Genomic DNA, 26,750 nt, shown 5'->3' with positions numbered 1-26,750 from the left:
GAAGTGGGGTCGCCACAGTAATGACCTGTGAGGAAAACCAACATGGAGGAAAAGAAGAACTAGTGTGCTAGAATCATGCACTGCCAATTAGAGAAACAATATTCAACAGGACAGGAAAAGAAGAACTAGTGTGCTGGAACTGTGCTGTAGATGCTGAAACAGTGGAACACCTCTTTTTTCAATGCGAAAAGGCAACAGATATTTGGAAAATGGCTCCTCTCCAATGGCATGGATTGCAAGATTATTTGGGAAACTTTAAGTGCTGGTGGACAAGACTACTTGAAATAAGAAAGGATAGCTAGGAACATATTGCTCTGACAGTAGATATACTTTGGCAGCTATGGAAGGGCTAGAAATGAAAAGAAATTTAAAGACAAAGACTGGCATCCTGTAGAAGTAATATGAAAAGCAGTGAAGGATTGGGAGGAGTATAGACAAGTTCAACACATACAAACACAGATGAGCATTTCAGAAACAAACAGAGGCAGCTAATGGACAAGATCAAAGAGATGCATAAGAAGAAAGTACTCTAGGAATTTGTGCGGAAGTGGGACAACACATAGAAGGTCAAAATATGGGGATTGAAATGTCAACAATGAATAATCAAAACTAGTTGCAAGTAGTCTAGAAACTAAAGGAAAAAAGCATTGGCTCAATGATTTTGGATTACCTGCAAGCCAATAAGTTGGCATTGAGCAAAGTAAAGGAACAAGGATGGGATATTATTAAAGTCAAATTATCCTCTCATCAAATCCTAAACTTGCTCAGGGCACAATCCTCATATGACACTATAGTTGTTGCACACCTAAAGGATATCATGAGTCTTAACTCAATATTTAGGAAATGCTCATTTGATAAGCCTGATGTTGAATAGAATAGGTTAAGTAAAAAATTGAGCAAACTTGGTCAAAACATAGCTGTTGATGAGGAATTCTTAGATTCTTGATGTCTTAGTACACTTTTGTGTAGCCAAATTTGAGCCTTTGCTCAGCTTGTAATTATAATTTGGTTATGAATAAAATTCTCTATCGTTTCAGGAAAAAAAAAAGACTAATGCAATTCCGATTAGTCGGTTATCAATCAAATCCCTTGGGGAAATAGTTATGTATTTTCTACATCTTTACTTGTAAATTTTATGGTATATTAAAATGGGACACAATAATAATAACCATGTAAAAGAACCAATGATAGATAATGCATGATTTTTAAAAAAAGAAACTAATGTATTTTTTTATCATTTACTCCATATCCAACAGTATAACTATAAATTATGTAAAATTTGAATTCGAAATTTAACTCTGACACATGTATTATATATCTAATGGGTACATGGATACACCTATTCATATGAGCGCTTATGTTCATCAAAGTGTACATTTTTATTCATTATGGTGGACTTGCTATATATGTTGCTATAAAAGGTGATTTAGTTGTGTAATAATAAATTCACTAGCTATTTTATGCCATGCATTGCGACTCATTTACATTTACCATTCCGACCAATACTGAATTTTTGTCTATATTCCAAATTTTCCAGGAATAATTTTCTTTTCTTTTTTTTTTTATCTTTGGTTGAGGGGATGAAGAGTACTTCCAAGATGATGAAGACATATAAGAACAAAAATAAAAATAAAAATAAAAGATTTGAAAATAAAAATAAAAGATTTGAGACATTTTTTCATCAATGCAAGCCCTATAAGGATATTATCTTGCCCAAAGGCATAAAAGAAAAAGAAAAAACTATAAAACAAAAGCAGCAAAAATTGTTTGTATAGAATGGAAAAATTGTTCAAAACGTCCCTCATATTTTGTTAAATACATTTTTTCATCTTTTACTTTTAAAATAGTAACTTTACATCCCTTATAAAATTAAATCGGTAAAATTTGGTTCCAACTTAAGTTTTCAACCACTTTTTACCTTAAACCTGTTACGTAACCCACACATAGTCATTTTTTTGGATAAAAAGGTCATATCCCATTTGTTGTTAAATAAATGGCTGGATCCATATTCATTTTTATCATTGAAAAATTTGAATTTGATCCGAATCATATTCATTTTTTAGCCAAAAAAGTAAAATTTCATCCAATCTATATTTATTTTTACTACTAAAAAAGTAAGATATAATTTTTTTGTACATAAAAAATGATTGTATGTTGGTCATATGGTAATTTCAAACTAAAAAATGGTTTAAAATTTATAGTGGAATCAATTTTTGCTAAATTAAACTTAGAAGGGACATGAAATTAATATTTAAAAATAAAGAATGAAAAAATTTACTTAACGAAATGTAAGAGACATTTGAAACTATTTTCCTGTAGAATGGATGGATCGATTTATGAGCTCATACATTTATTACCCTCCCCATTTTTGCTTATCTTTTATTCTAAAATAAGATTAAAAAAATGTGTATTTTGCAAATCTTTATTTTTTTTTTTCCGAACAAACCCACATACTATGTGTTATCCTAACCACTTCTGTACGGTGACTTGCTTTGAACTAAGCAAAAACCCAAGAGCTGCTGCTCCTTCCCTGACATCATCATTCTCGGTATCTCACCCAAGATTTTTTATTTTCTACTATATAATTTTAATTTTCTACTATTAATTCCCATTATTTCGAATACAAGTTTCAAAAAGGGCGCTTCTCTTTTCCCTGTTATTAATTTTTTCAGTGCAAAATAACCCTTTCTTGTTATTTTCTTTTGGATATTCAGCTAGAACAGCATGGGGAGCCAATCTGATTCAACTCCGAATTCTGTAGACGATAAAGCCCAAAACCCAGGTTTTTTTTTTACTTAGTTTGTTAATTTTTTGTTTAATTTTTAGTTTTCTTGCTGTCTGCTTAGTTTTCTTGGAAAATTTAAGGTTAATGGGGTTATAAGGTATCGAAATTTGTCTGGTTTTTATGAGATTGAAGAGTTGATCTTAACTAAAACCCAGATTCTAGTTCTTGAATTTGTAGTCTTTAATCAGTTGTACATGATAGTAAACATTTTAGTTCTTATTAGTTTTGTTTTTTCAACAAACGATAATATCTTTATATATATTAACACTTGATAATACAAGATTAATTACGAAAGGGGGCAACAGCCCCTTCATCTATTCTATTTGCTTCTATCAACCAACTTGGGAAGTCATTTACCCAATCTATGTCATTAACTAGCTTTGATGCAAAAAGTGCTAGCCTATGACTTGCTATATTAGATGTTCTAGGCACCCATGATATTGTGCAGTAATCAAAATCTAGTGTTAGATCCTCCATGTCTTCCAAGATGGTTGCTAGAATCCCATCCTGCACATTGTTGCATCTGATGTAGTCTGTGGCCGTCTTGCAATCTGATAGGATAGCTATCTTCCTCCAGCCTGCTTCGCGTGCCATTTGGAGAGCTAATCTAATGGTTAATGTTTCCTCCATTAGAGCTTCACCCTTCTTTCTTTCCACTACTCCCTTTGCTCTTATAATCTTGCCTGTCCAGTGCCTTGCAACTATTCCTTTTCCTGTTCTGATCATCCTTGCATTGAGTGCAGCATCTGTACTTTCGAGGCCTAGTTCTTTTTAGTTAATCAGCAATAAATAGAAAGGTGATCACTTTCGAGGCCTGTTTTGATCGTGCGTTATGTTGGTTTCAAGAACTTGGTATAGTGATAATTGGCTATGCATTGCCAGTCACACTTCTCTAGTAGGTTTTTTTTCCTCGTTGCCTTACTGATGTTATGAGCATAACTGGTTTTTACTATTTCAGCTTAGTTTTATGAAAGTAATAAAGAAAAAAAAGTCCAGTTTGAAAACGAATGGCCGAGAAATACTTTTAATTTAGGGAAAATAAGTGAAAATGGTGTGTTCACAGCTGTCTGTAGTTAAAGAAGGCAGAATTTGTGGTTGTTTATTGTTAAGGGCATCTCTATGGACTCCTGTACAAAATGAATTACTAAGTGTGCAGCAAAAAGTTTACGTTTTGCATAAAAGGTCAGTATGAACCTCCATCATGATGAATAGGCTAAACTTATGCCCTCTACAATTGGCACTCTAGGCTGTTTTTAAATTATATACAACTAGCCTTCTCATAAGTATCCCGAATTAAAGGATTGGTCACTGAAAATTTCTCAATTCAGTTGGCTGGATGTAGAAAATGATTTAGCTTCCTCTGTTATATATTTGTTGGAAGGAAGATAATTGTGTACACTTTATCTTCTCAAGTTAGTTGACTTATGTGATTCATCCAAAACTGTGTATCTGTTTTAAGGGAAATAAGAATGTGTGAGATTGCATTGAAAAGTGCTATTTGCATGCACTGAACCTCTTTCCAAGTGTAAAGTTATGCTGTGATAAAGGGAAAAATACAGCCAACTTAGGGTAAAATAAGTAGGATTGGTTGTTTGCTACTCTCTTTTGCTATCAGTTTTTGCAGTTTTGCCAATCTTGATTAAATACATTTCCTTAAGTTTTTTACTGAATGGCTGAATGCACTGATTGAACTAGAGAAACTATGAGTAAGGAAGACATTTTGCTTCTTGGGCACTAGTTCTTCCTAAAATTACATGCTTGATTCCTCTAGTTACTCTTGTTAGTTTGAAGCGATGAGCATTAACTTAAATCAGTTCGGCCAATAGTTACAGGTTTCCCTAGTGTTTAGAATTCAATAGCTTACTCTAGAACTACGTTACTTGGATCGCCTGTGTAGAAAACTTAGTAGGATTCTAACATCGTTCTGAAAGTTGCCATTTCTATACCTATGAATATTTTTTGTTGCTTTAGCTGTATCCACATGGCTCATTTTAAAGAGATGAGTGACCTTTTTGGCCAAAAAAGAAAAGTTTGGTGAGCAACCAGTGCAATTTTGAAAAGTTTGGTAGCCTTTTTAACCATTTTCTCCTAACCAAAACACAGCAGTTACTTGATGGTGGAAAATCTTTCATGCAATACCCTTTTGCATCGTAGACTACTAGGGACGAACAAAATTTAGAATGTGCTCTTACTGAGTATAACATATTGGAGAGTACAATTTCTCTTCAGTTTGAGTTATGTAGATGCTTGATTCCTTTGTATACGTGATTCTAATTCTCTTTTTGTTCTAGCACCTAGCTTTCATAATTGGACTGTTGAATGAAGAAAAAGGATGCTTTTGTTTTCTTTATCCAAATATTCCATGTCTTTTTCTGATTGTATGGAAAAAAAAATGAAGTGACATATATGCCAGGCCTACTCAACAACAAAGAATAATATATGCATTTGACATGGCTTTCTGAGTTATGATATATGTCACCAGCCAGATGTAGATGGATAGAATCTACTTTGTTTTGCTTTTTCCCAAATCATTGCTGTATCAGAAATTAAACTTCTTTTCTTTTACAGCTTCACAGCCTTCAGAATCAACAGTTAACCAAGGTACAGTTGCCAAGGCTGATGTTCCTAATGAGAGAGCCACACCTTCTCCATTTGTGAATTCAGAACCAATTCGAGAGGAGCAAGTGCAAAATGCTGTGAAGTTTCTTTCACATCCAAAGGTTAGGGGATCTCCAGTTATGTATAGGAGATCATTTCTAGAGAGGAAGGGTCTTACAAAAGAGGAGATTGATGATGCATTTCGTCGTGTTCCGGTATGCCAATAGTTTTTTCTGAAATCTCCAAATTATTAAAATTCAGGCCATCTAAAATCTGTTTTAAAATTGGTTGACTGTTTTCTGTGCCTTCTTAAACATGAGAATTAATATGTTTTTGGGTATGTAATATACTAACGATCTTGATAGGATCCCACACCAAGTGCTACGGCATCACAGCCAGTCGTTGCAAATCAAGGTACGAAATGATACTCTTCAGCTGTGATCTTTGGATTTGACAGCCAAGTTTTTCTAGTTGACGTCATAATTGGTTCTCTGCTATGGTCATTCTCTTGGTAATAGATGGACAGTTGAATTCATCATCAGCTATTCAGCAGCAAGTTCCTACTCAAACTCTGCAACGGGCACAAGCTCCATCCACTGGCAGCATTTCAAGATTGGGACTTTATCAGTTTCACTGGTCTCATGTGCTTTATGCTATTGGCTTTCTAGCTGTTTCGGGAGCTGGAACAGCAGTACTTCTTAAGGTGTTCTTGAATACCTGATGAAGATCCTTTGAAAAAATGCTTCTGTTTAATTCAATTGTTTGTGGTCTAACAATATAGATATGCTAGCTTATATATGTGCTGACGTTCTGAATATTTTATTCAAAATACAACCTGTTTTTTGTCCAATGAATGCGCTATTGCTAATGTGATCTTTCTTTTTGCTTGCGTATGCTTGTTCAGAAAACTATCATCCCACGGCTGAAGTCTTGGATACGCAAGGTTGTGTTGAAGGAAGAAGAAGGTGAACCTTTGGTAGAGAAAGGTAATGCAAAACCCAATTTGGCGGAAGAAGCTGCTGCTGCTGCAAAGGCGGCTGCGGCTGCTGCTGCTGATGTGGCTCGGGCAAGCCAAGAAATGTTGATGTCGAAAACTGAAGGTCTATATCTGTTATAGTTTGCCATCTTCTATGAAAATTCCCTTAGGAAATACAAGAACTTTTGGTTATGATTTGATGATGACACTGATTGATAATTATTTTCTTCAGAGAAAAGATACTTCTCGGAGCTTACAAACTTGTTGGATGTACAAATACGTGAAATGAAGACCATGAGTAATGCTGTGCAGAAATTGCAAGATAGTAAGTTTCCATTATGCCAGATATCTAAGATGTGTTTCCTTATACTTCTGGAGGGGATGGGTTTTTCTTTTTCTTCCGCTGCCTTGTGTTTCTAGTTCTCATGATATTGCAAAGCTTTTAGGGAGCAAATTATGCACTGATTTCTACTTTCCCCGTCTTCCTTTTGTAGTTTTGCATATTATAGTCACCTTGAGTGTGCAAGGCATAATGGGACTCAAATATTTCATTATTGGAGTTTCCTGCTTCTGAAAGATGTAATTGGACAACATTGGCAGACAGATTGTGACACAAAAATTAGTGACAAGTAGCTCAGTAGCTCATTGTTGACACCATCTTTAGTGCCCTTACGCTACTGGAAGCTTTTTCTGGAAGCCCTATTTGGACTTTTAACTGCAAGGCTTATTACTTTACTTGCCCTTTAAATGGTTTGCACAAGTTGCCTAGATGTCCTTATGCGTTTCTTCTTGGTATTGTAGGGCATAATCAGAGATAATAGGGGTTGGCAACGGCCGTTTGGTTTAGTTCTCTGTTTTCCTATCTCCTCAATTTATTTGGTTTCAATGTCTAGAGTGAAGTACTTTTATGTGTTTCACGTTTCTTCTGTAAGTATGGTGGAGTAAAACATGATGAAGAGCCTCCAATTTTTTAACCTTCCTTGCGTTTCTGCTAGCATATGAGCATTGTAGATCTTACATGTTTTCACTGATAGTTTCTCAATTTCTGGTTGTTTAATTTGTCTGATTATTCTTTTTAAATTGTGTACAACAGCATCGTTTTATTATACACCTTTTTTTTTCTATGTTTGGCACCGAATTTGATAGTTGAATATAAAGGTTTTGTGTGTGTCTTTCTAGGAGATTAAAAGACTCAACCTATGCATCTGGTGCCAAATATAAGTTTTGTGATTCATAATTTCTTTGATCTACAGGAACTTGTTGATAACTTTAAGCATCATTGATGAATTACTTGAACACTCTCATATGCTTCCATATGGAAAATGTTTTCCAGACTGGAATGGCATTTAATTTTGTCAGTGTCTCCTTCCAATGCTTTTCCAACCATTGTGGCTTTTGTGGCTAAAATTGTTCTATGTGTTTGTAGAAGGAGAAAGCAGTATTCCTGGGAGAATAGCAACAAGAGAAGAAGATGACCATAGAGTTTCAGTCGTCAATTCGAGGGTAAGTTGATTAGTACGACTCATTTGAGAAGCTATATGGAGTTGATACCGTTGTTAATCTTGTTTTATGTTTTCGTAATCTTTCTAAAGTTTTTAACTTGAATTGCTTAATCATTTTGCATGGTCTTTCAGCAACCTTATTCTAATGGCAAGGTGGATAACAGAATAGATTCAGGTTGTCAGCTAGTTATCAAATTTCATGACTTGTTATGGTAATTATTACCTGTAAGTTCTCTAAGTATGTCCATCAATGTAATGGCTATTTATGTGCAGTTATATCTTCTTCACCACCTTCTTCCGTGGAACCGTCTACTGCCCCTCATCCAAAATCATATATGGAGGTGACTTATCGCAGTTGCTTCATAATACTTGTCTGTGTTAATGTATTCGAGAGGGTGCTTCCTGTTCTCCTATGGCCCCATTTTTTTGAGAGCATGCTTTTTCAACAAAAGGCTTTGCATGCATAGCCCTTACAACTGTTGCTTTGCCATTGTGTGCAACTTTATTTGCATCAAAAGTGATGGCTTTATGAATTTTTTTTATTTTTTATTTTATCCTGAATTGAAGCTTAAAAAGGAACAATTTGATAAATCTTGATGAGAGTTACCTGTAAATCTGAAGTTACTACCTATTTTAAACTATTGAGCCCTTGTTCCTTTCACTACATATTTAAAGCGCCATCTGATTGTATAAATGACAAATTCCCATTCCTCATTTTTTATTGCTCATCCTGCCTAAGACCAACAAAAGAGATCTAGATGAAAAAGATGAGGAGAAAGACACAGGAAAATGGAATTTTAAGGGGCAAACATGGTTTATTACATGGCTATTTAGAGTTGCTTATACAGAAGCATCTGAAAAACAGATATCGGTTTGTTTAGCATATATCCTTAATCAGGGTTGAGCAAGTCTTGCCATTCAGAAGAGCTACTTGAATTCATTAAAGTTTAAAGAAAAATGTACACATAATGATATTTCTTGACAGTTGCAGACTGGTGATCAATATATTAGTTCTATGGTACCATGTTGATTTTCTTTCCACAAACAGGTTAACAGTTGCCAATATATGGTCAAATACGTTATGATTGTTCAAACACGTGCCATGCTATCAAACTAATTTTTGGAACTATGTTTTGTTGCAGATCATGGCTATGGTTCAAAGAGGAGAGAGACCTTCCAACATCCGAGTACATACTCCTTATGAGATCATTTGTCTCAGTTTCCATCCATAGATGTCCATTAGTAGCATCCTTATTCTTTATGCATTTGCTTGTTTATTTCTTGTTTCAGGAGATCAATGATCAGCCGCCCAATCCCAATCAGCCAGTACCAAATCCTCGCTTAGTACCAAAGCCTAAGGTTTGGTTTCTAAGAATTCCTTTTGTGTTTAGTTGTTTTTTCCTTTTGCTAAACCCCTACCAATTTGTGAATTATGAATATTCACTGAAGTACAGCATGATGTTTAATGGGTTTGATTCCCAAAAATGAAGCAATAAATAAGAAAGCACTTGTCAAATATAAAAACATGCTAACTTTTTGCTCGTTCTCTGAGTATTAATTGTTTACAAATTGCATTTTTCTTTTAAGAATGATGTAACAGTGGGATGTGTTCCGAAGATTTGCATTAGCCTAAAACACTGATCAATTTTATTTCTGGTATCAGTTTGTTGTAAAATTTACATGAAAGGCACGATAATATATGCAACCTGTGTTCTTCACCATTAGAAATTCTGCAACTCATCACTAATTTGCACATTGGTCTTTTGATTAGCCTTGGGAGGTTGGTCAATCTCAGAGTAGCTCTGGCAGTGGTTTCCAATATCAAGAGAGCAGTAATGGCTTCACTTCTGGGTCCCAAACTATACAATTAAATGCAGATGGTTCAGTCCCTTGGTGGCAACAAAAGAATGCCAGAATTACAGAAATTGAAAGTGAAGATGAGCAGAACATCAGATCTTCAGTGCCCAGTGAAAAGCCAGTTCAGCGATCCTGGGTTCCACCCCAGCCGCCTCCTGTTGCAATGGCAGAAGCAGCTGCAGCTATCCGACAGCCCAAAAAACCATTGCTCCAGAAGGAACAGTTGACTGACGACCAGTTACTAGGTCGTGCTTCAGAGGTAACTGATGAGTTGCAGAGAATTACAAAAATCTCTGAAGCTGGTGGTCTAGAGGCCAATGGTGGTAATCCAGCAAATAATGCCAGTGAGATACAGAAAGAAGAGGAGCAGGCCTACACTGAGACTTAAGTGTCTTAAACGGGGGTTATCCATTCAATCCAGGTTGCTCAAACAGTTGCCCCTCAAAGCTTCTTGTATTGGAACCATGTTGTCATCTCATCAAGCAACTGATCATCATCATTCTTGTTCTGTACCCTTTACCAAAAATACTTACTGTATAAAAAGCTATATATGTTTAGACAGTTATGCGGGTCATCAAGATGAAATGATGTATGGAGCTTACTTATTTTGTCATCTCTACATGAAAGTAAGACCAATCTCTAGAGTTAGTTAGACCATCTCTGCAGGTTGAAGTGGTACACTTGTATGCCTCATATTCGCCAAAGCTTTGGCAACCAAGAATAATAAGGTGCAAGTTATAAAAATGTTCCCCATGAAGCTTGAAATACGATATTTCCCTTTTTGTTTTTGAATTTTTTTGTTGTTTGATGACTATATGTTTTCAGTTGTAAGCTCCTGTCCAGACTTGAATCTATTCTTATGGACATGAATTTTTCAACATGGTCACTAAGAGCTTAACTAATTCATTTTTTTAAAAATCCAATTCCTCTGTTTATTTTGGGTCAGAATGTTATCAACCCTGCATAACTTGTCTTCTTACTGAATCAGATATTTAGATGCATTTAGTTTCGACTAGTCAGCAATTTCCGGGGACTTAACAAGGATTTTGGATTTCTCAAGGCTGCCAAGGATTTTGGATGTGAACAATTTTCTGTTCAAGGCTGTCACGAACTTGAGGTCTAGCCACCAGAAAAGTCCTATTACCCACCACAACACCACGGGCACCTTTCCCTTCTCTAACAAATTGATCAATATATGCATATATATATGTACCTAAGCACATGATTGCATATGAGCTTTGCACAGCGATTTTCTAATTTGCTGATTGAGGGTGGGAATTGACCTTGTACACCATTTTCAAAAATATTACTGTACATTAAGGTTGCATTGCATTGTTATGTGAACATCCTAAGTTAGATACTTTTCCCTTCCATTGACCCCTCCCTCTCGTCCTCGGCTTAAAAGACAGAGAAAAATGCAGTTTTGGTACTCAAATTTTGATACATGGACGGTTTTAATTCTCAAATTTTGGGTAAAAACAAATCTAGTATCCAATTTTTCAAATATTAAGCACATTTTAGAACCTTTGACGGATTTTTTTCAAATTACTACCGAAAAAAGTTATGGAATAGTCATGTGTCCGGCAACTATTGTATAAAAAAATATTAAAAAAAATGAAAAAGTTTCTTCTGACACTAAGCGTCACTTAAAATATCCTTTTGACACTAAATACCAAGTTTAAGGACTAATAATGTTATCAAGTAAAATATCCTTTTGACGCTAAGTACTAAATTTAAGAACTAATAATTTTATCAAAAGGATATTTTACATTTTTTCGGCAATTTTTTATTAATAGTTTCTAAACATATGATTATCACGTGATTCTTTCAAGTAATAATTTAAAAAAAATCATCAAAATACTAAATTTGCTCAAAAGTTGAAAGTTTGAGTACCAAATTTATTTTCGTCCAAAATTTGGAAACCAAAACTGTTCATCTGTCAAAGTTTTGATACCAAAATTGGATTTTTCTCGAAAACAAAGCAAACCAAACTTCAAACATTGGAATATTCCCAACCTAAATAGAATAGTTTGCAGCATCACCTTGTAATCTGATACCTGACAGATACCAAAAATTTTACAGGTGGCTTTTAGTAGTGCCAGACACGATATAAAGGCACTAGAACAAGTTTTGCACATGCAATAAGCCAAAAAAAAAAATGTTAGAAATTTTGACACACTACCTATACAAACAGTTTAATCCAGGTATATTTCAAGAATGCAACCCTTAGCTTGGAAAGAGCAGATACTAATACAACTTGAAAATTAAAAAATATATAGGGGTTTCCCTTTGGTAAATCATGAGTGATGGGCAAAAGCAACAGCTCTTCATTTCTACCCAGAAGGTCTTCTTTTCCAGGGAGGGACTGGAACAATTATCTGTCCATGGACAAGATTGCGACCCCTCCTCCCCCAACTTTTATATGTTAAATTGAATGCTCGTGATTGAACAAGATTGCGACCCCCTCCCCCAACTTTTATCAGTGTAACAACTATTCACATAAAACATTGTCCGAGATCCACAGAATCACGTTGTGCAATCGAATCGAGTTCAATCAAGTAGTTCACGAGCTCTTTTTTTTTTTTTTTTTTTTCAAAATTCGAGCTCGACCTCGCATTGACTAAATTCGAGTTTGAGTAGGTCAAGTTACTTGACAAGTTTAACTAAATTCGAGTTCGAGTTTGAGTAGGTCAATTTACTTGACAAGTTTGACACTCGAGCCTAATATGTAAATTTTGAAAGCCTGTTGAATTTAATCTAGTTCAATCGACTTTTAAGTATATAAGTTTTTCTTTAATTTTTTTTATTTATTAGTATGAAATATCTATTTTGTCCCTTATTTAAAATTATATCAAATATAAATTTATATTTTCCAACTCGCTTAGATTTGATTAAACTCGATTGTGCTCGAATTAAACTCAATTGGGCTTGATTTGCACGAGTTTGAGCTCCAACTCGAGTAAAGGCAAAACAAATTCAAGTTGGAGCTCAAACCACACTCCTAATCATGTATTGGCATGTTGATATGCTATGTACCATAATTTTTCATTGTCCAGTATCCTAATATTATCATTCACATCTTGAATTGTTATAGTTTATCTCATGACCTTATAGAAGAACCGAATGAGAATTGGCGCTTTTTGATCGACGATATGTTGAATTGCTTTGTATACTATAGGTAACCATGAGCAATCCCAACAGACAATTGCTTCTGCCCATCAATCAATTTATCAAACCTAAAGCATTTCTGGTGGATACTAAACAAATCTTTGTCGATGTAAAGTTGTCATCTTTTCTTTTAAAATAATTGGTATTGATGCGAACACCAATTTCGCTTTCAACTCCGATCCAACATTTCCTGCATCATGACAAAAAAAGTCCTACCCTACATTTTCCTCGTGCATCATGCTGCCATTCTTGAATTTCGATCCGTAGCGTCCTTAGTTAAAATGCTGCTCATTTTGAATATGACCCAAAGTGCAACAACCAGTCAAACCTTTTCTCATCCCGTGACTTTGCCTTCTCATTGATTATATCATTTATTGAAGTAAGTGTTGATTTCTTTATTCTTCTTGGTAGGATTAATTTTACTTTGTAACCCTAATGTTTCGTGCTATTATTACTTGGCACCTTAAAACTTTTACTTTCTGACATGTTGCACTTTAAATTTATTAGAATGCTCGAAATCACACCAAAGGCTCTTTTTTTTTTTTCCCCTAGCAAGATAAGGGTGAGATTTAAGCAATGGGGAGGAGGAAGAGGATTTTGAAACCAGAACTCATAATTTTTAGAGTTTCAATTTTAACCATTACATTAAAGTCTCCTCAGTGGGTCATTAAAATGTTCTGATCCACCCGAAAATCTTTTACTTGTATATAATTTTAATGAAGGACTAATATCCATTATTAGCATTAAGAAGTAAGAACATTATGATGTATGAGTGTGCAATGTTTCTCATTTACTATTAATTTTGCGTGCATTATGGTAATTGAGATGGAACGTGGATTGGTAATTTAAGGATATAAACTGTCCAAAGTAATATAATGTGGTGGTAATCGATAGCTTTATGGCATTACAAAGTGCCCAAATAAAAACTAAAAGTACAAAGTGAGAACAATTAAAAATGTAAAGGGTGCAAAATGAAATTTTTTAGTACATAAAAGTTTCGGAGGGAGGTTAACCGATCATTCCTAAGGCAAAAACCCCACGTTAACTTTGTTGAAGACTTAGCAATGCCTTCTAGTGCATGAAGCCATGAAGATTACTACTTCACTTTGTTCCAATAGTGCCAATGAGGTGATCACTTTTGGCCACAAAGCTTTTTGTTTCCTTAGCTTTTATACCTAGCATTGGATAAAGCTTATTTTGGCATCATCCCAATGAATTGTCATTGACATCCAACTGCCAAAATAAACACTACCACACCACCTAAAATTAAAAATAATTGCACAAGAGAGGTTTTGAAAAACATAAAAAAAAAAAAACAGTGAAAGGAGTAGGCTTTAAGAAGAAAAATAGAAGAAGAAAGGAGAGAAAGACTGATGGAAGATAATTTTTTTGTCACACTTGGTAAAATCTGTCAAATTTTGTTGTTTCAATAGCAAATTTGCCTTTGACACGTAAAATGTGATCCACATCAACAAGAAACACGAATTTTAGGTCACATCGATCATGGCCTGGCTGTCGAGCTGCTGGTCCTGGTTTGTGGGTTAACGTACGGTTGTGTTATTAATGCAGTACTTATTTTGGGTTTGGCCAAAAACTGACTTCTGCGAGTACATTTCGAATCCTCAGTCCTATTATGGAACTCAATTATCAAGTTTTCCTCTTCAAATCTTGACATTGTTACGTGAGATCGGTTAAATAAATTTCTACAACATGATTTATTATAAGGGATGCTGCTGCGGTATCTACACCTGTCTTGGATTAGGTGAATACACTACAGAATTTACCTTATTATAAGTGTCAAGCTTTGAAAATTGACATACGATAAAGAAACTCTATATTGGGGCTTAGAATAGGAAGTGCTGCAAGTAAGTACAACATTATTTTGTTGTATGAGCGAATTTTTGTTCGTATGTATCAATCTAGGGTAAAAAATAATTGCGATGTACACATTTATATTAAGTCTTGAAAGAAATATATCAGCTACAATTCGTACCTAACCCACATCAGTTTTTTATTCTCTTTCTTTTCGTTTGAATCGAGAGTAGTTTATCCATTATTTATTACTGTTTAAATGGGAAAAACATACCTTTCTTAAAGATAAACCCCACTAGTCTATGGGAGAGTAAGCATTCATCCCCACTTCCTAATTGCAGAGTTTAATATGTGGTGCCATAACACATCCAGTTGCCTTATTCCACTATATCAAAATTGCATTGGTGAATTGGTCACATCTACTAAAGTAAATCTTTTATCTATAACATTCTCCAAAAATCTTTTATCTATAACTATAAGCAACTGTTTTGGGTTTTCGTCAATATAAGTTGGCTCAATTGATAACGGACGAGTCACTTTCTTACAAAAGGTCATATATTTGAATCTCATTGCTGATGTAAGAGTTATATTTGTGAGCGATTTGTAAGAATCTCTGCAAGCCACTTATAGTGATCGAAGTCGAACTCATCCAAACTTTTTTTTTCTACCAAAAAAGAGTGGATTTTCGGTTTCCTTTGATTGGTAAGGTCTTTTATTTGTCCTTCAATATTGTTGGTCATGCCGCCTTGGCCTTTATAACCGTTTATAAACCAGCAGCCAAACATTTTACTAAGGAAAAAAGAAAAAAAAAAAAGGATGTAGGTCTAATTTCATTGAGCCAATATTTGAATTTTCAGGACGAATTCTTTAGACAAACACTATAACTATAAATTTTATGCATTTGCAACTTATGTATTTTTAGTAAAATTAGAGTATCTAAAATCTTCTATCCCTCTCTTTTTTTTGGGTCAACACAGGGAGTATCTTAGTTTAGAGCTGGACTAATCTTCTATCCCTCTTTCTATGCTAATCTCTATTGAATCTTTTAATTTTTCTTCACATGCAAATATATATTATAGTATATTTTCATGTACTGTTGCATGTGAAATTACGTAAGATGAGAAAATAAAGTGCAGATTAAAAATCAATAGGGAGGGAGACAGATGATCCCAAAATCAGATTCTGATCACGGTTCACTCCTTGAATGTCTGCCATGGATGCAAAGACGTACTTCTTTTCAGCTATTCTAAACTCTAAAGCGCAAACTGACAAATGATGATTAAACACAACTAGCTTGGCATGTTTGAAAAGTAAAACTTGTCATTCCCCACTTCCACATTATTCCTCATTCTTGCATTTTTTTCAATTAATATTACTATTTTTGACCACTATTTTTGACCAGTCCTACCAACTCCTGTTAATAAATTCCTTCATTGACTAGAAGATGCTAATAGTCTCCGGGTTTCTCAAGCTATAAGAGAATCACTCATAAAAATCCCAAAAAAAAGAAAGAAATTGTAATTTTTTAATCTTTTTTGCTAAAGGAAGAAAAGAAGATAGGGATAATTTCAGAAACCTACTTTGAGGTTTTTAACAATTTCATTTAACTCTCTCGAGATTTTAAAAATTACACATACGTTCCTTGTCATTTAAAATGATAATACTACCCTAAATATTTAATAAAATTCTTTTGTTTGGTATGTTTATACTTAGAATGGCTTTTAAAATTATTTTTTTATTCTTATTCCTTTTTTTTAATTTTTTGCCAATAAAAATAGAACTATCACTATTATCTCTAGTTTCTATTGTAACCAAATGTTGAATTAATGATTTTTTTGATGAATTAACTTTATATGCAATCCAATGTTTTTGTTGATATTTGTTTTCTATATTTTTTTGTATTAAAATTAACAATAAATCAAAAGAAATGGCCCAAATCACTACTAAATTATGATAATTTCACTACTCGAAAAATTCATAAACTCTAAATGAATTGTTTCAACATTTTCTTTTCTATCTTATTAATTTAAATTCATAATAAAATACCATCAAAAGTATTCTATCATAGTGATAAAATTATTATTATAGTTGTTTATCAAATAGTAGGTATGGACATGAAAATTTTGACATCTTTCTTATAATTACACTAGATAATCTTATAATTATATAGGAAAGTAAATTAAAACTCATTACACAAGAGCATTTTGGATATTCATTTAAAAATTTGACCAAATCAATATTATTTTAAAATTTTATTACTAAAACTATCAAATTAAAGAGAGGTAATTTGATAAATGAGTGTTATTTTTCAAATCTTAAAGTAACTGAGTAAAATTGGCAAAAACTTCAAGAGAGGTTTATGAAATTATCCCAAGAAGATAAGATTAACTGATCATGGTCAAAGACTGTAACTTACACCCATCTGTAACATAAAACATAATGCTTGATTTTCTTTTAAATCCAAGATGCAAATTAGAGGGTCCCAAATGGAACTCAACTTCTGCCTACCCTTTTCTTGTCTTGATCTAATATTTACCGTTGAATCGATTCCCTATTGTCAGAATTTAATAGTACTTGATTCTTCAATTATATCAGTGATAATGTGTCAGAATTTCTTATTGTACCTACCCTCACGTGGTCTATTTTTGTAGTATGCTGTAGGCACACCCTATTTGACTGATAATAGACTTATTAATTACCGTCTACAAAAGGTGTTGACAAACTAATTATTTGACTGAATATAGGAAGCTATTGAGTGTCTTTGGATACGGGATTATTTAAAATATTATTTAAAATAATTATTATAATATTTTTTGAGATGTAATACATGTTAGATAAAAAAATAATTGAGAAGATAAAAAATTAATTAAAATTATATTTTTGATGCAAGTAAAATATTATTTAAAATAAGTATGTTTGGACAGGAGATTATTTGTCTAAATATATTTATTTACATCACCATTACAATTTCCAATATACCTTTTTATCTTCTCAATTACCTTTTTATCTCACATACATCACATCACAAAAAATGCTACAGGAAAAATATCTCAAATAATTTACAATCAAAATACACTTTTCCCAAATAATATTTGGAAACGTTGGAGTGTTTGGATACAAAACTTATCCCAAATAAAATTTCGCTTGCATCATAAACACATTTTCCAACCCACCTTTTTATATTCCCAACCACCTTTTTATCTCACATACATCACATCACAAAAAGTGCTACAGTAATTATTCCAAATAATATTTCAAATAATACCTATCCAAACAAATTAAGCTTTTCAATTTTCATCATTATTAAAGATAGTGAAAATAACAATTCCATCTCCAAGACCTAGTTTATCTAATAGGGACATTAGTTAGGTAATCGTAAAATCTACTATTCGACTCTAAAACTCTCTCTTTTCTTCTTTCCCTATAATAGTGCTTGAAGTTTTCCTTCGAACCAAAAAAAATGGTTTAAATATTAGCAACTCTATTGCATTGTAAACTATCTTAATTTATTCCAAATGTCCCTTATCTTGAAGGCGCAATTGTACACACATGCTGATCTTGCGTGCCTTAATTTCGCTTTACCATTTTATGCTGCATACCAAGAAAAGGTAATTATGTATTTTTGTATGAGCGTTTGGAATTAGCCGTTTAAATTACACCATACAATAATATATGCACTGAAACAATATCATATATGCACTGAAACAATATCTCTAGTTATCATGATGACAATGCTAAAAAAAGGATAAATTAAGATAACAACATATAAAATTATAATAAAATTCACTAATCATTGAAAATTATGTCCCATAACCAATCTCATCTATCTAATTCTACTCTTTTTTTTTTTTTTTTTTGTAATAGCTCAGGTAATTGCATATAATTCCAACCTGCTCAGTTTTTCAGTTTTTCTTAGGCAGTATTATACTAACAAGTAAAATTTCTAAAGAAAAAAAGAGAGCAAAAAAAAAAAAAAAAGAAACCAACTAAGGTTTAAGCTTACGATTTCGGTAGAAAATAAATAGAAAACGCTAAAAGCCAGAAAGGAAAAAAATAATCCCGCCCCATTCCCCTCGTGCAGCGCGTGCAAGAGCTGAAATTTGACGGAATTTAATACTTTTCCAAGTCATGTCAAGCTCAAGATATTAGACTTATTCCAACGTTTATTAGAATAAGTTAAAAAAGAAGTTGATAAATGTATTCCACAAAATTCTAAGGATAGGAAACAACATAATAACTACATTAAAGTATTATATCTATATACAGGATTGATGCATGTACTCCATATATTAGATATGATATTTTAGGAAACATTAATAGGACTCATATTTTCATTAATTGCATGTTCACTATTTGTTTTATCAGACAGACTAATAAATGAAAATCATATGGTAAAAATGATAACGAAATCGCGATTAACAAAGGAAAGTGCAGTTAACGTTTTTCAATTTTTATTCTACTAGAAAAGTCCCTTATATAGTTGAATTTGTAAAAGCTTATCCCGTTCCTAATTTATGAAATCGACAGAATTTGTTCTCCTTATAATATTGAATAATCTAAGAACAAATTTCGTCCAAGAAATTACAAATAATTTGTGAATTTAATCTAATTTGCAATTTTAAGTTGATATCTCATTGTGCTTGTCAATAGATAGATATACATATTCCTATATGCTAACAAAAATTTCTACTTTCTTTTTTTTTTTTGTAAACTTGAGTAACTATCAATCAACAGTTTCCAATATCAGTTTCAAACTTTCATTCATTATTATCTCTGTTCTTGTTTGATATGCAGAAGTATTCCACAGTTTATAGCAAAAGTATATACTCTTAAATAAAGCCCCATGCAATCCACGAGGTGTCACTGATTCCTTCATTGTCTTATCCATCCTTTGTCTTCTTCTTCCCACAATTTTTTCCCTTCCCAAATCCAAAAAGATTAAATAAAAAACAAATTTTCCAACCAAAAAGAAATAAGAAAAAAAAACTCCTATAAGTAGTCCTACAACAGATGTATCTTGTTTCCATAATTAAATTATTTCCTCAAAAATCACAAAAATTTAAATTTCTAAAACAAATTTAAACGCCCCAAAAACAGTAGAAATACCAAAAATTGTAAAATAAAAAACTGCTCCTAGTTGTCCTACGCATTTCTCTTTCTCACGGGTCCTATAAGAATCTTGCTGACACTTCACAGCCACAGACACACAGAACACACACTGAATTGAATTATTGAAAAAAAAAGTTATCCCAGGAAAGATAGAACACAGTAAACTTTTGCCTTTCTGCAAAATTCTTCAGAAAAAAACAGAATCTTCAAAGGCTTAGACCAGCTCAATCTCAAAAGGGTTGCTGTCTTTTTTTTTGGGTTGTAAAAGTGAATATGGCTCTGAACCTGTTCTCCCCTACGACTGAAATCAAGGCTATTTCATTCTTGGATTCCTCAAAGTCCAATTACAACCTTAATCATCTTCTCAAGCTCCAAGGTTCTTACTTTTTCTTTTCTCATACTCGTTACTTGCATTTGAATGTATTTTGGTACTAGACTAGTGGTACTGGTGTGGTTTACTAGTTGATTTTGGGGTCATAGGAATTGATTGGAAGTTGTGGTTTGGTTTAGATGATCAATTTTGGATGGAATTTATAGTGTTTTGTGCATTTGTTAATTTTTTTTTACTTTTTGGATGGCCATGGTCAATTTTTGGTCGAGAACTTTGATAGGAAATGCAGAACTGTACTTCAGTGATTTATCTATATAATTTCAGCTTGTAGCTATGGTAAAGCTTGATTCTTTTTTATCCTTTTGTATTAATAGTTGATGACGAGAGGTTCGCAGCATAATTTGTTGGCGGTATGTGTATGTCTTGGTTTTACTGTTTTGAGGTTAAGTCTGCCAATTTTATGATATCTCTTAGGTGGAATTTCTTTGAAGAGGAAGGACAATGGAGGCACAGTCGGAAAGAAAGTTCAGTGTTCAGCACAGCCACCTCCTCCAGCTTGGCCAGGCACGGCGCTTGTAGAGCCTGGTAGGAAGAGTTGGGACGGTCCAAAGCCTCTCTCAGTAGTTGGATCAACAGGGTCCATCGGAACTCAGGTATGTCTTGACTAGATGGCATTTCTTTGCAGCAGGATATGTTTTTGCTTCTAGTTAATTGGTTCTAGGTGTAGTGTATTGTACAGTTTTGTAAATTACTTAGAATGTTATCTTTGTCTCTGCAGACGCTTGATATAGTTGCCGAGAATCCTGACAAATTCAGAGTTGTTGCACTGGCGGCTGGTTCAAATGTGACCCTTCTTGCTGATCAGGTGAGCAGTCATTTAACGTGTTCTGTAGCATGATATAGGTACTCCAGTGCTTCCAGATTATCATTGAAGACTAACTGTTGACTGGCATCTTCATGAACAGCCTGGAATTTAATGATTTGAGTCTGCTTCTTAACTGGCTACGAGTTTAAGCTGTTCAGCATACTAGTGATTAGATGTGGATTGGGGATCATGGGTTGATGCTGAGTGCAAAAACAGTTTGGAGTACCATCAAAACAATTTTCATTGGAGCCGGAAATATGGGCACAAATGTTAAAACTGCTCTTTCGAGTGTCTGGATCTGACTTTAAATGCACCTTGCCATGATATAATAAAAGAAAGAAGGTGCTTTACTTTATCTTCCGTAAAAGCAGACTACCACTCACTGATTCTGACTGAACTATGTGTTCAAATGATTATAACCAACCATACTGTGGTTTCATAAGGATTACATCAATTTGCCTCTGCCAGATCTATCACTATTCTAGACTTTCAGTAAAAGCAGGGATTAAGACCATGACTTTTTGGGATTTCTGTTGTTATGTGAGAAAAGAAATTGCACTGGGTCAAATAAAGTGGCAGGTTATGAGAAGAAACAGTAATACATAAGTGACTCTTATGAGCACAAAGAGTTGGCGGGTGATCAACATTAGCTTTGATATGCGACTTGCACTATTTATCCATTTAAACATGCTCAGGATAAGTTGCATTATTAAGTCTGGTGTTATGATGGCTTGAAAAGTTGCATCTGTGTTAACTGTTAGTTGAGTTTAGTCAAGGTAGTTGTAAAGTGCCATTATTGTTTTAAGCTCTAGGATCAGTGAGGCCCGTCATTTTTGCAGGTCAAGACATTCAAACCTCAATTAGTTGCTGTCCGCAATGAGTCATTAGTTGATGAACTCAAAGAAGCTTTGGCTGATGTTGAAGACAAACCTGAAATTATTCCTGGAGAAGAAGGTGTCGTCGAGGTTTGTTACCACCTAGTTCATGAGGTTTCTCTTTTCCTGGTCAAAGCTTTTATCCCCAGCTGATCATCTTCTACGCAATTTCAGGTAGCCCGCCACCCTGATGCTGTCTCTGTTGTCACAGGAATAGTGGGCTGTGCTGGTCTAAAGGTAAATCCATACCTTCTGATTGTAGTTTCTATATTGTTACTAGATTATTGAACCAAAGATCTGAGCTGCACATGCATCTATACTATTAAAGATACTATTGAATTGTAAAAAGCATACTTTAAAGCATTATTAATCATTCAGAAGAAGCATACTATTGATGTCTGCACAAACACATGATACTGTTTATACATGTCCTAATTGTGGATAATTTGCAGTTGTCTTGTCAGAGTCTCGGGTTATCCAGAAGTGCCAATAGAAAATTTAACTAGACAGACCTCAGAGCATCTTGGATGAAATGATTATGTTGCAAATGCAATACAAATGCCAAAACTTATGCATTTGAACTCAGACACATATTTTCATGTGCGACAACTTCCTTCTGTTTTCAAGTTGATGAGTTTGAGAAATTACTGATTATCAGTGATACTTAAGATTGGTAGAGAGTGGAGCACTCAGAAATCTCTCTTTGAAAACAATACTACTCGATTGAAAAAAGACAGGCTCTAGAAACAAGAAAGAAACATTGCATTAGAACATGAGTCTTAATTTTCATGGATGATCATCTGCTTGAGACATGGCTAGAGTTCAGCTTGCTTATGCTTTAATATTGCTTTGCATAAGCATCTATTTTGCTTTCTTTGCTAATTGCTTTTGCACGTGGGGATATCCTGTTCCATTTGTGAAGCTCATAATTCAGTTACGAGTCCTTTGATGTGTGAATGATTTATTCCTTATTGCAGCCGACTGTGGCTGCCATAGAAGCAGGGAAAGACATTTGCTTGGCCAACAAAGAGACGTTAATTGCTGGTGGTCCTTTTGTACTTCCTCTTGCGCACAAGCACCAAGTGAAGATTCTTCCTGCGGATTCAGAACATTCTGCCATATTCCAGGTGTGCACCTATGTATTTTGCTGTGTCCTGTATGCTAAGACTGGGAATCAGTTGCTTTTAGGTCATACTTTGAATTGATAATTGTTAAGTTCGAGGTCATCTTGTTTATTCAGTTGTCGTTTCCCCTTATTTCACTTGTAATCGTGAAAAATACTTGCTAACAAAAAGACCTAAAATGTGCTTCAGTGTATACAAGGTCTGCCTGAGGGTGCTCTTCGACGTATCATTTTAACAGCATCTGGTGGTGCTTTCAGGTATGATGTATAAATTTCTATGGAAGATTTTGCAAATGATCGTTAAATGTATTATCTTGTTGTTACTGAACAGCCTTTTTATTAAATTCTGCTAAATTTACTTCCAAAGCATGTAGAGTTTTTGATGTTTATAATTAGGAGAAATTATCCTCCAACTTTCCAATCTCAGCATGCAAATTTAAGTTCATATAAACTTGGGATCTCATATTTTTCTTCTGAGAGTTAAATGTTCTGAATCAATGCAGTTTTTCAAGTTGCACATTATTCTAGTTTTGTATTAGGTCGACCAAAATTTGAGATATTTGTGGTTTCTTTTTCGACAGATCAGTGAACGGCTGTAAAATTTCATATGAATGCTCTTACAAATCTCTTAATTCCTACACAAAAAGCACAATAAGCTCCCATGCCTGTAACACTGAAAAAACTCCACCTCCTGTTTTCTCTCTCAGTTTCTGTTTGTGTTTGAAATTTAGTTCTCTTTTCTCATTGCTGGAGTTGTTGAACTGAAATTTAGTTTCTATACATCATGAAAAAAACTGCACATCCGTTTTCTCTCTCAGTTTCCGTTAGTGTTTGAAATTTTGTTCTCTTTTCTCATTGCTGGAGTTGTTGAACTGATATTTGCAATCTGTTATGCTATCAACACCAGGGATTGGCCAGTTGAGAAATTGAAAGACGTCAAAGTAGCAGATGCGTTGAAGCATCCTAACTGGAACATGGGAAAAAAGATTACAGTGGATTCTGCCACCTTATTCAATAAGGTGATTTTCTGGACTTTTTTCTGGCGTACTCTCCTGACCATGACGACAACTGTTTCTTCTTGAACTTTCTCATGAACCCCAACGAACCAAAATATTTGGATAACTCTGTCATGGAGCATTTTTTCTTTGCAGGGACTTGAAGTTATTGAAGCCCATTATCTTTATGGGGCCGACTATGACAACATTGAAATCGTTATTCATCCACAATCTATCATCCACTCAATGGTTGAAACACAGGTATGACCCTCTCGTGTATCATCATTATATTTTCTCAAGAGTTGAGCTAAAGTGAGGTTCTTGCTTTGCAAGGTTATTTATTCTTAATGGTTGAATTAAAACATTTTCCACACATTTGTTGCTACTGCAGGATTCATCGATATTGGCACAATTAGGATGGCCTGACATGCGGTTGCCCATTCTTTACACAATGTCCTGGCCAGACAGAATTTACTGTTCTGAGATAACTTGGCCACGCCTTGATCTTTGCAAGTAATTTTCCTTTTGGTTTTCTGTTTATCATTTTGAATTTGTTTAACAATTTTAAAGTTTTCTGATATCACAAATGCTAGATAGTTCCACTTCTCTACCTTTACATTGACCAAATTTTGTACAGTATATAACTTAGAGCACTCATGATTCAGGCTTGGGTCTCTGACATTTAAAGCCCCAGATAATGTCAAGTATCCATCAATGGAACTCGCATATGCTGCTGGGCGAGCAGGAGGGACCATGACTGGAGTTCTCAGCGCTGCAAATGAGAAAGCTGTCGAAATGTTCATCAATGAGCAGTACGTCTCCTTCAATTTTTATTTTTTTTTAACATATCAACCACAAGGTTCTATTTCTTCCTTGTGGCTGCTTCACTTGCAACTAACCGTTCTCACTAATATTTGCCATTCAACCAATCGTCACACAATAACATAGAAAGTTCGATATTTTGAGGAGTATCCATCTTCAGAAAGTACAGGCATACAGACTATATAGACAGTTCACCAAGCTGTAATACAATAATAAATGGTCCATGCTTTCATTTTAGCATGATTGTCACTTCACACTTTGGCCTCGGACAGGAGAATTTATCAAATTGATATCATTTTCATGCTATCTACACCTTGTCTAATGTATGGTGTACCATTTCCTGTTTCAGAATCGGCTATCTGGACATTTTCAAGGTTGTGGAGGTAACATGCAACAAGCATCAAGCAGAATTGGTGTCCGCCCCATCCCTCGAGGAAATTGTACATTACGATTTGTGGGCACGTGACTATGCAGCAACCTTGCAATTCTCTGCTGGCTTAAGGCCTGCTCTTGTATAAGGAACTAGGCGGCTTTGATGCAAATCAGAGGTATCTCTTCTCATTGTATTGGCAGATCTTGCCTAAATTTGATAAATGGGATGGTGGAGCATGATGCTCTTGTATCATAGAATTCAGGGATGAACTGCATGAGCATCTCTAATGTTCCATCATTACAGATTATAAATGTGTTTTTCTGCTTTCCTTAAGCCTGTGAAGCATAGAGATCTCAAAGATTAGTGTAAAAGAAAACATTGTGTGGGGAAACAGATAAACTTAAGAATCTCTTCAACTTAAAAAACAAAAAAAATGCAAGCACATATTTACACACAAACACAAACGCACACTTTACAGAGCAGTTGTTGAAGAAAAATGTAGTAAATTTGAAGTTCCATTCGAAATGAAAGGCACCTTCATTTCTCTAATTTGAAGCTTTTTTCGCTTTTGTCTTTGTTCTACAAGTTATTGCCTTCTTATTATCAGCTCATTGAAATTGAATAGGTGCAAATTGTCGATTTGCAGGAAAACGTTAAAGGAAACAAAATGTGCACAAATAACAATTTCCTTCTTTGAAAATTGATACAGTTGAAACGTAAATTAAAATAGTTCCTTTTTTTAGGCGTTGGTTTAATCCAGACTACTGAGAGATGGGGGCAAAAATAGACAATCACAAAAAGGGATTTATGAAAAGCAAAACTCCTGTTATCTGAGACTGGCAAATTTTGCACTTATCCAAGAAGGCTGAAAATGGACACAACGCTTAGGAAGTTATATCAAGAAAACAAGGAAAAAGCTCATCCACAAGTTATTGATAGTTAGGACACCGAAATGGACAAGATGATCACTAGATTTAGGAAGGGTAAAACTCCATACCATTGCATAGACTTTTCATCAAAACACAATTTCCGAGAATTAGGAGGCTTAATATTGACAATATATCACAAGATGAAATTAGAAAGGCAATCCTTGCAGACTGCAGGCAAATCAAGTTAGAAAAGGCAAGACTGCAGGCAACTACCAGGACTTAAAAATGCAGAAGATTCATCCATACAACTACCTAGATTTGCTAGCAGGCCAAAAAGGAAAAAATTGCTATGGAAAGTTTTGCAATGCAGAAGCATTTGAGCTCTCTACCACTTCTTCTACCTCCCAATGTATAAAATGCACAACCCAGATCAGACGTAAAAACATAGAAAATTGGAAGACTTTTTCATCTATTATATATAAAAAAGGAAAGACTTTTTTTTTTTTGATAAGAAAAAAGGAAAGACTTTAATACAACTATATTTCCTAAAATGAACAGTCAATATGAAGCCTTTAACACAACCATATCTCTTTTTTTTTTTTTTTTTTTTAAAAAAAAGACTTTTTAATTTATTATATAACAAAGCAAGGGTAGATTACACTTTACCTCTTGTATTTTAGTACTTTTCCA

At 34.2% G+C, this 26,750-nt stretch overlaps 2 protein-coding genes across 2 annotated transcripts; both read left to right on the top strand.

Annotated features, from left to right (window-relative positions):
- Positions 1 to 2,464: 2,464 nt before the first annotated feature.
- LOC113768156 (peroxisomal membrane protein PEX14) lies at positions 2,465 to 10,510 on the top strand. The gene is made up of 13 exons (XM_027312404.1): positions 2,465 to 2,548; positions 2,715 to 2,782; positions 5,354 to 5,598; positions 5,749 to 5,797; positions 5,902 to 6,086; positions 6,288 to 6,483; positions 6,592 to 6,684; positions 7,786 to 7,862; positions 7,994 to 8,036; positions 8,135 to 8,202; positions 9,004 to 9,048; positions 9,152 to 9,220; positions 9,633 to 10,510. The coding sequence occupies exons 2-13, from the start codon at positions 2,725 to 2,727 to the stop codon at positions 10,104 to 10,106; spliced, it is 1,602 nt and encodes a 533-aa protein (XP_027168205.1). The 5' UTR covers positions 2,465 to 2,548; positions 2,715 to 2,724; the 3' UTR covers positions 10,107 to 10,510.
- A 9,387-nt stretch (positions 10,511 to 19,897) lies between these two features.
- On the top strand, positions 19,898 to 25,524 carry LOC113767740 (1-deoxy-D-xylulose 5-phosphate reductoisomerase, chloroplastic-like). Its single transcript, XM_027311920.1, has 12 exons — positions 19,898 to 20,183; positions 20,613 to 20,791; positions 20,917 to 21,003; positions 21,843 to 21,968; positions 22,053 to 22,115; positions 22,856 to 23,005; positions 23,192 to 23,259; positions 23,909 to 24,020; positions 24,153 to 24,257; positions 24,388 to 24,509; positions 24,662 to 24,808; positions 25,168 to 25,524. Exons 1-12 carry the CDS (start codon positions 20,081 to 20,083, stop codon positions 25,334 to 25,336), a joined length of 1,431 nt encoding a protein of 476 aa, XP_027167721.1. The 5' UTR covers positions 19,898 to 20,080; the 3' UTR covers positions 25,337 to 25,524.
- Positions 25,525 to 26,750: the final 1,226 nt, after the last annotated feature.

This window comes from Coffea eugenioides, chromosome 4 (assembly GCF_003713205.1).
Source record: "Coffea eugenioides isolate CCC68of chromosome 4, Ceug_1.0, whole genome shotgun sequence".
Classification (NCBI taxonomy): Eukaryota; Viridiplantae; Streptophyta; class Magnoliopsida; order Gentianales; family Rubiaceae; genus Coffea; species Coffea eugenioides.
The sequence above is the reverse complement of the archived record's forward strand: the minus strand, read 5'-3'. Positions and strand labels throughout refer to the sequence as shown.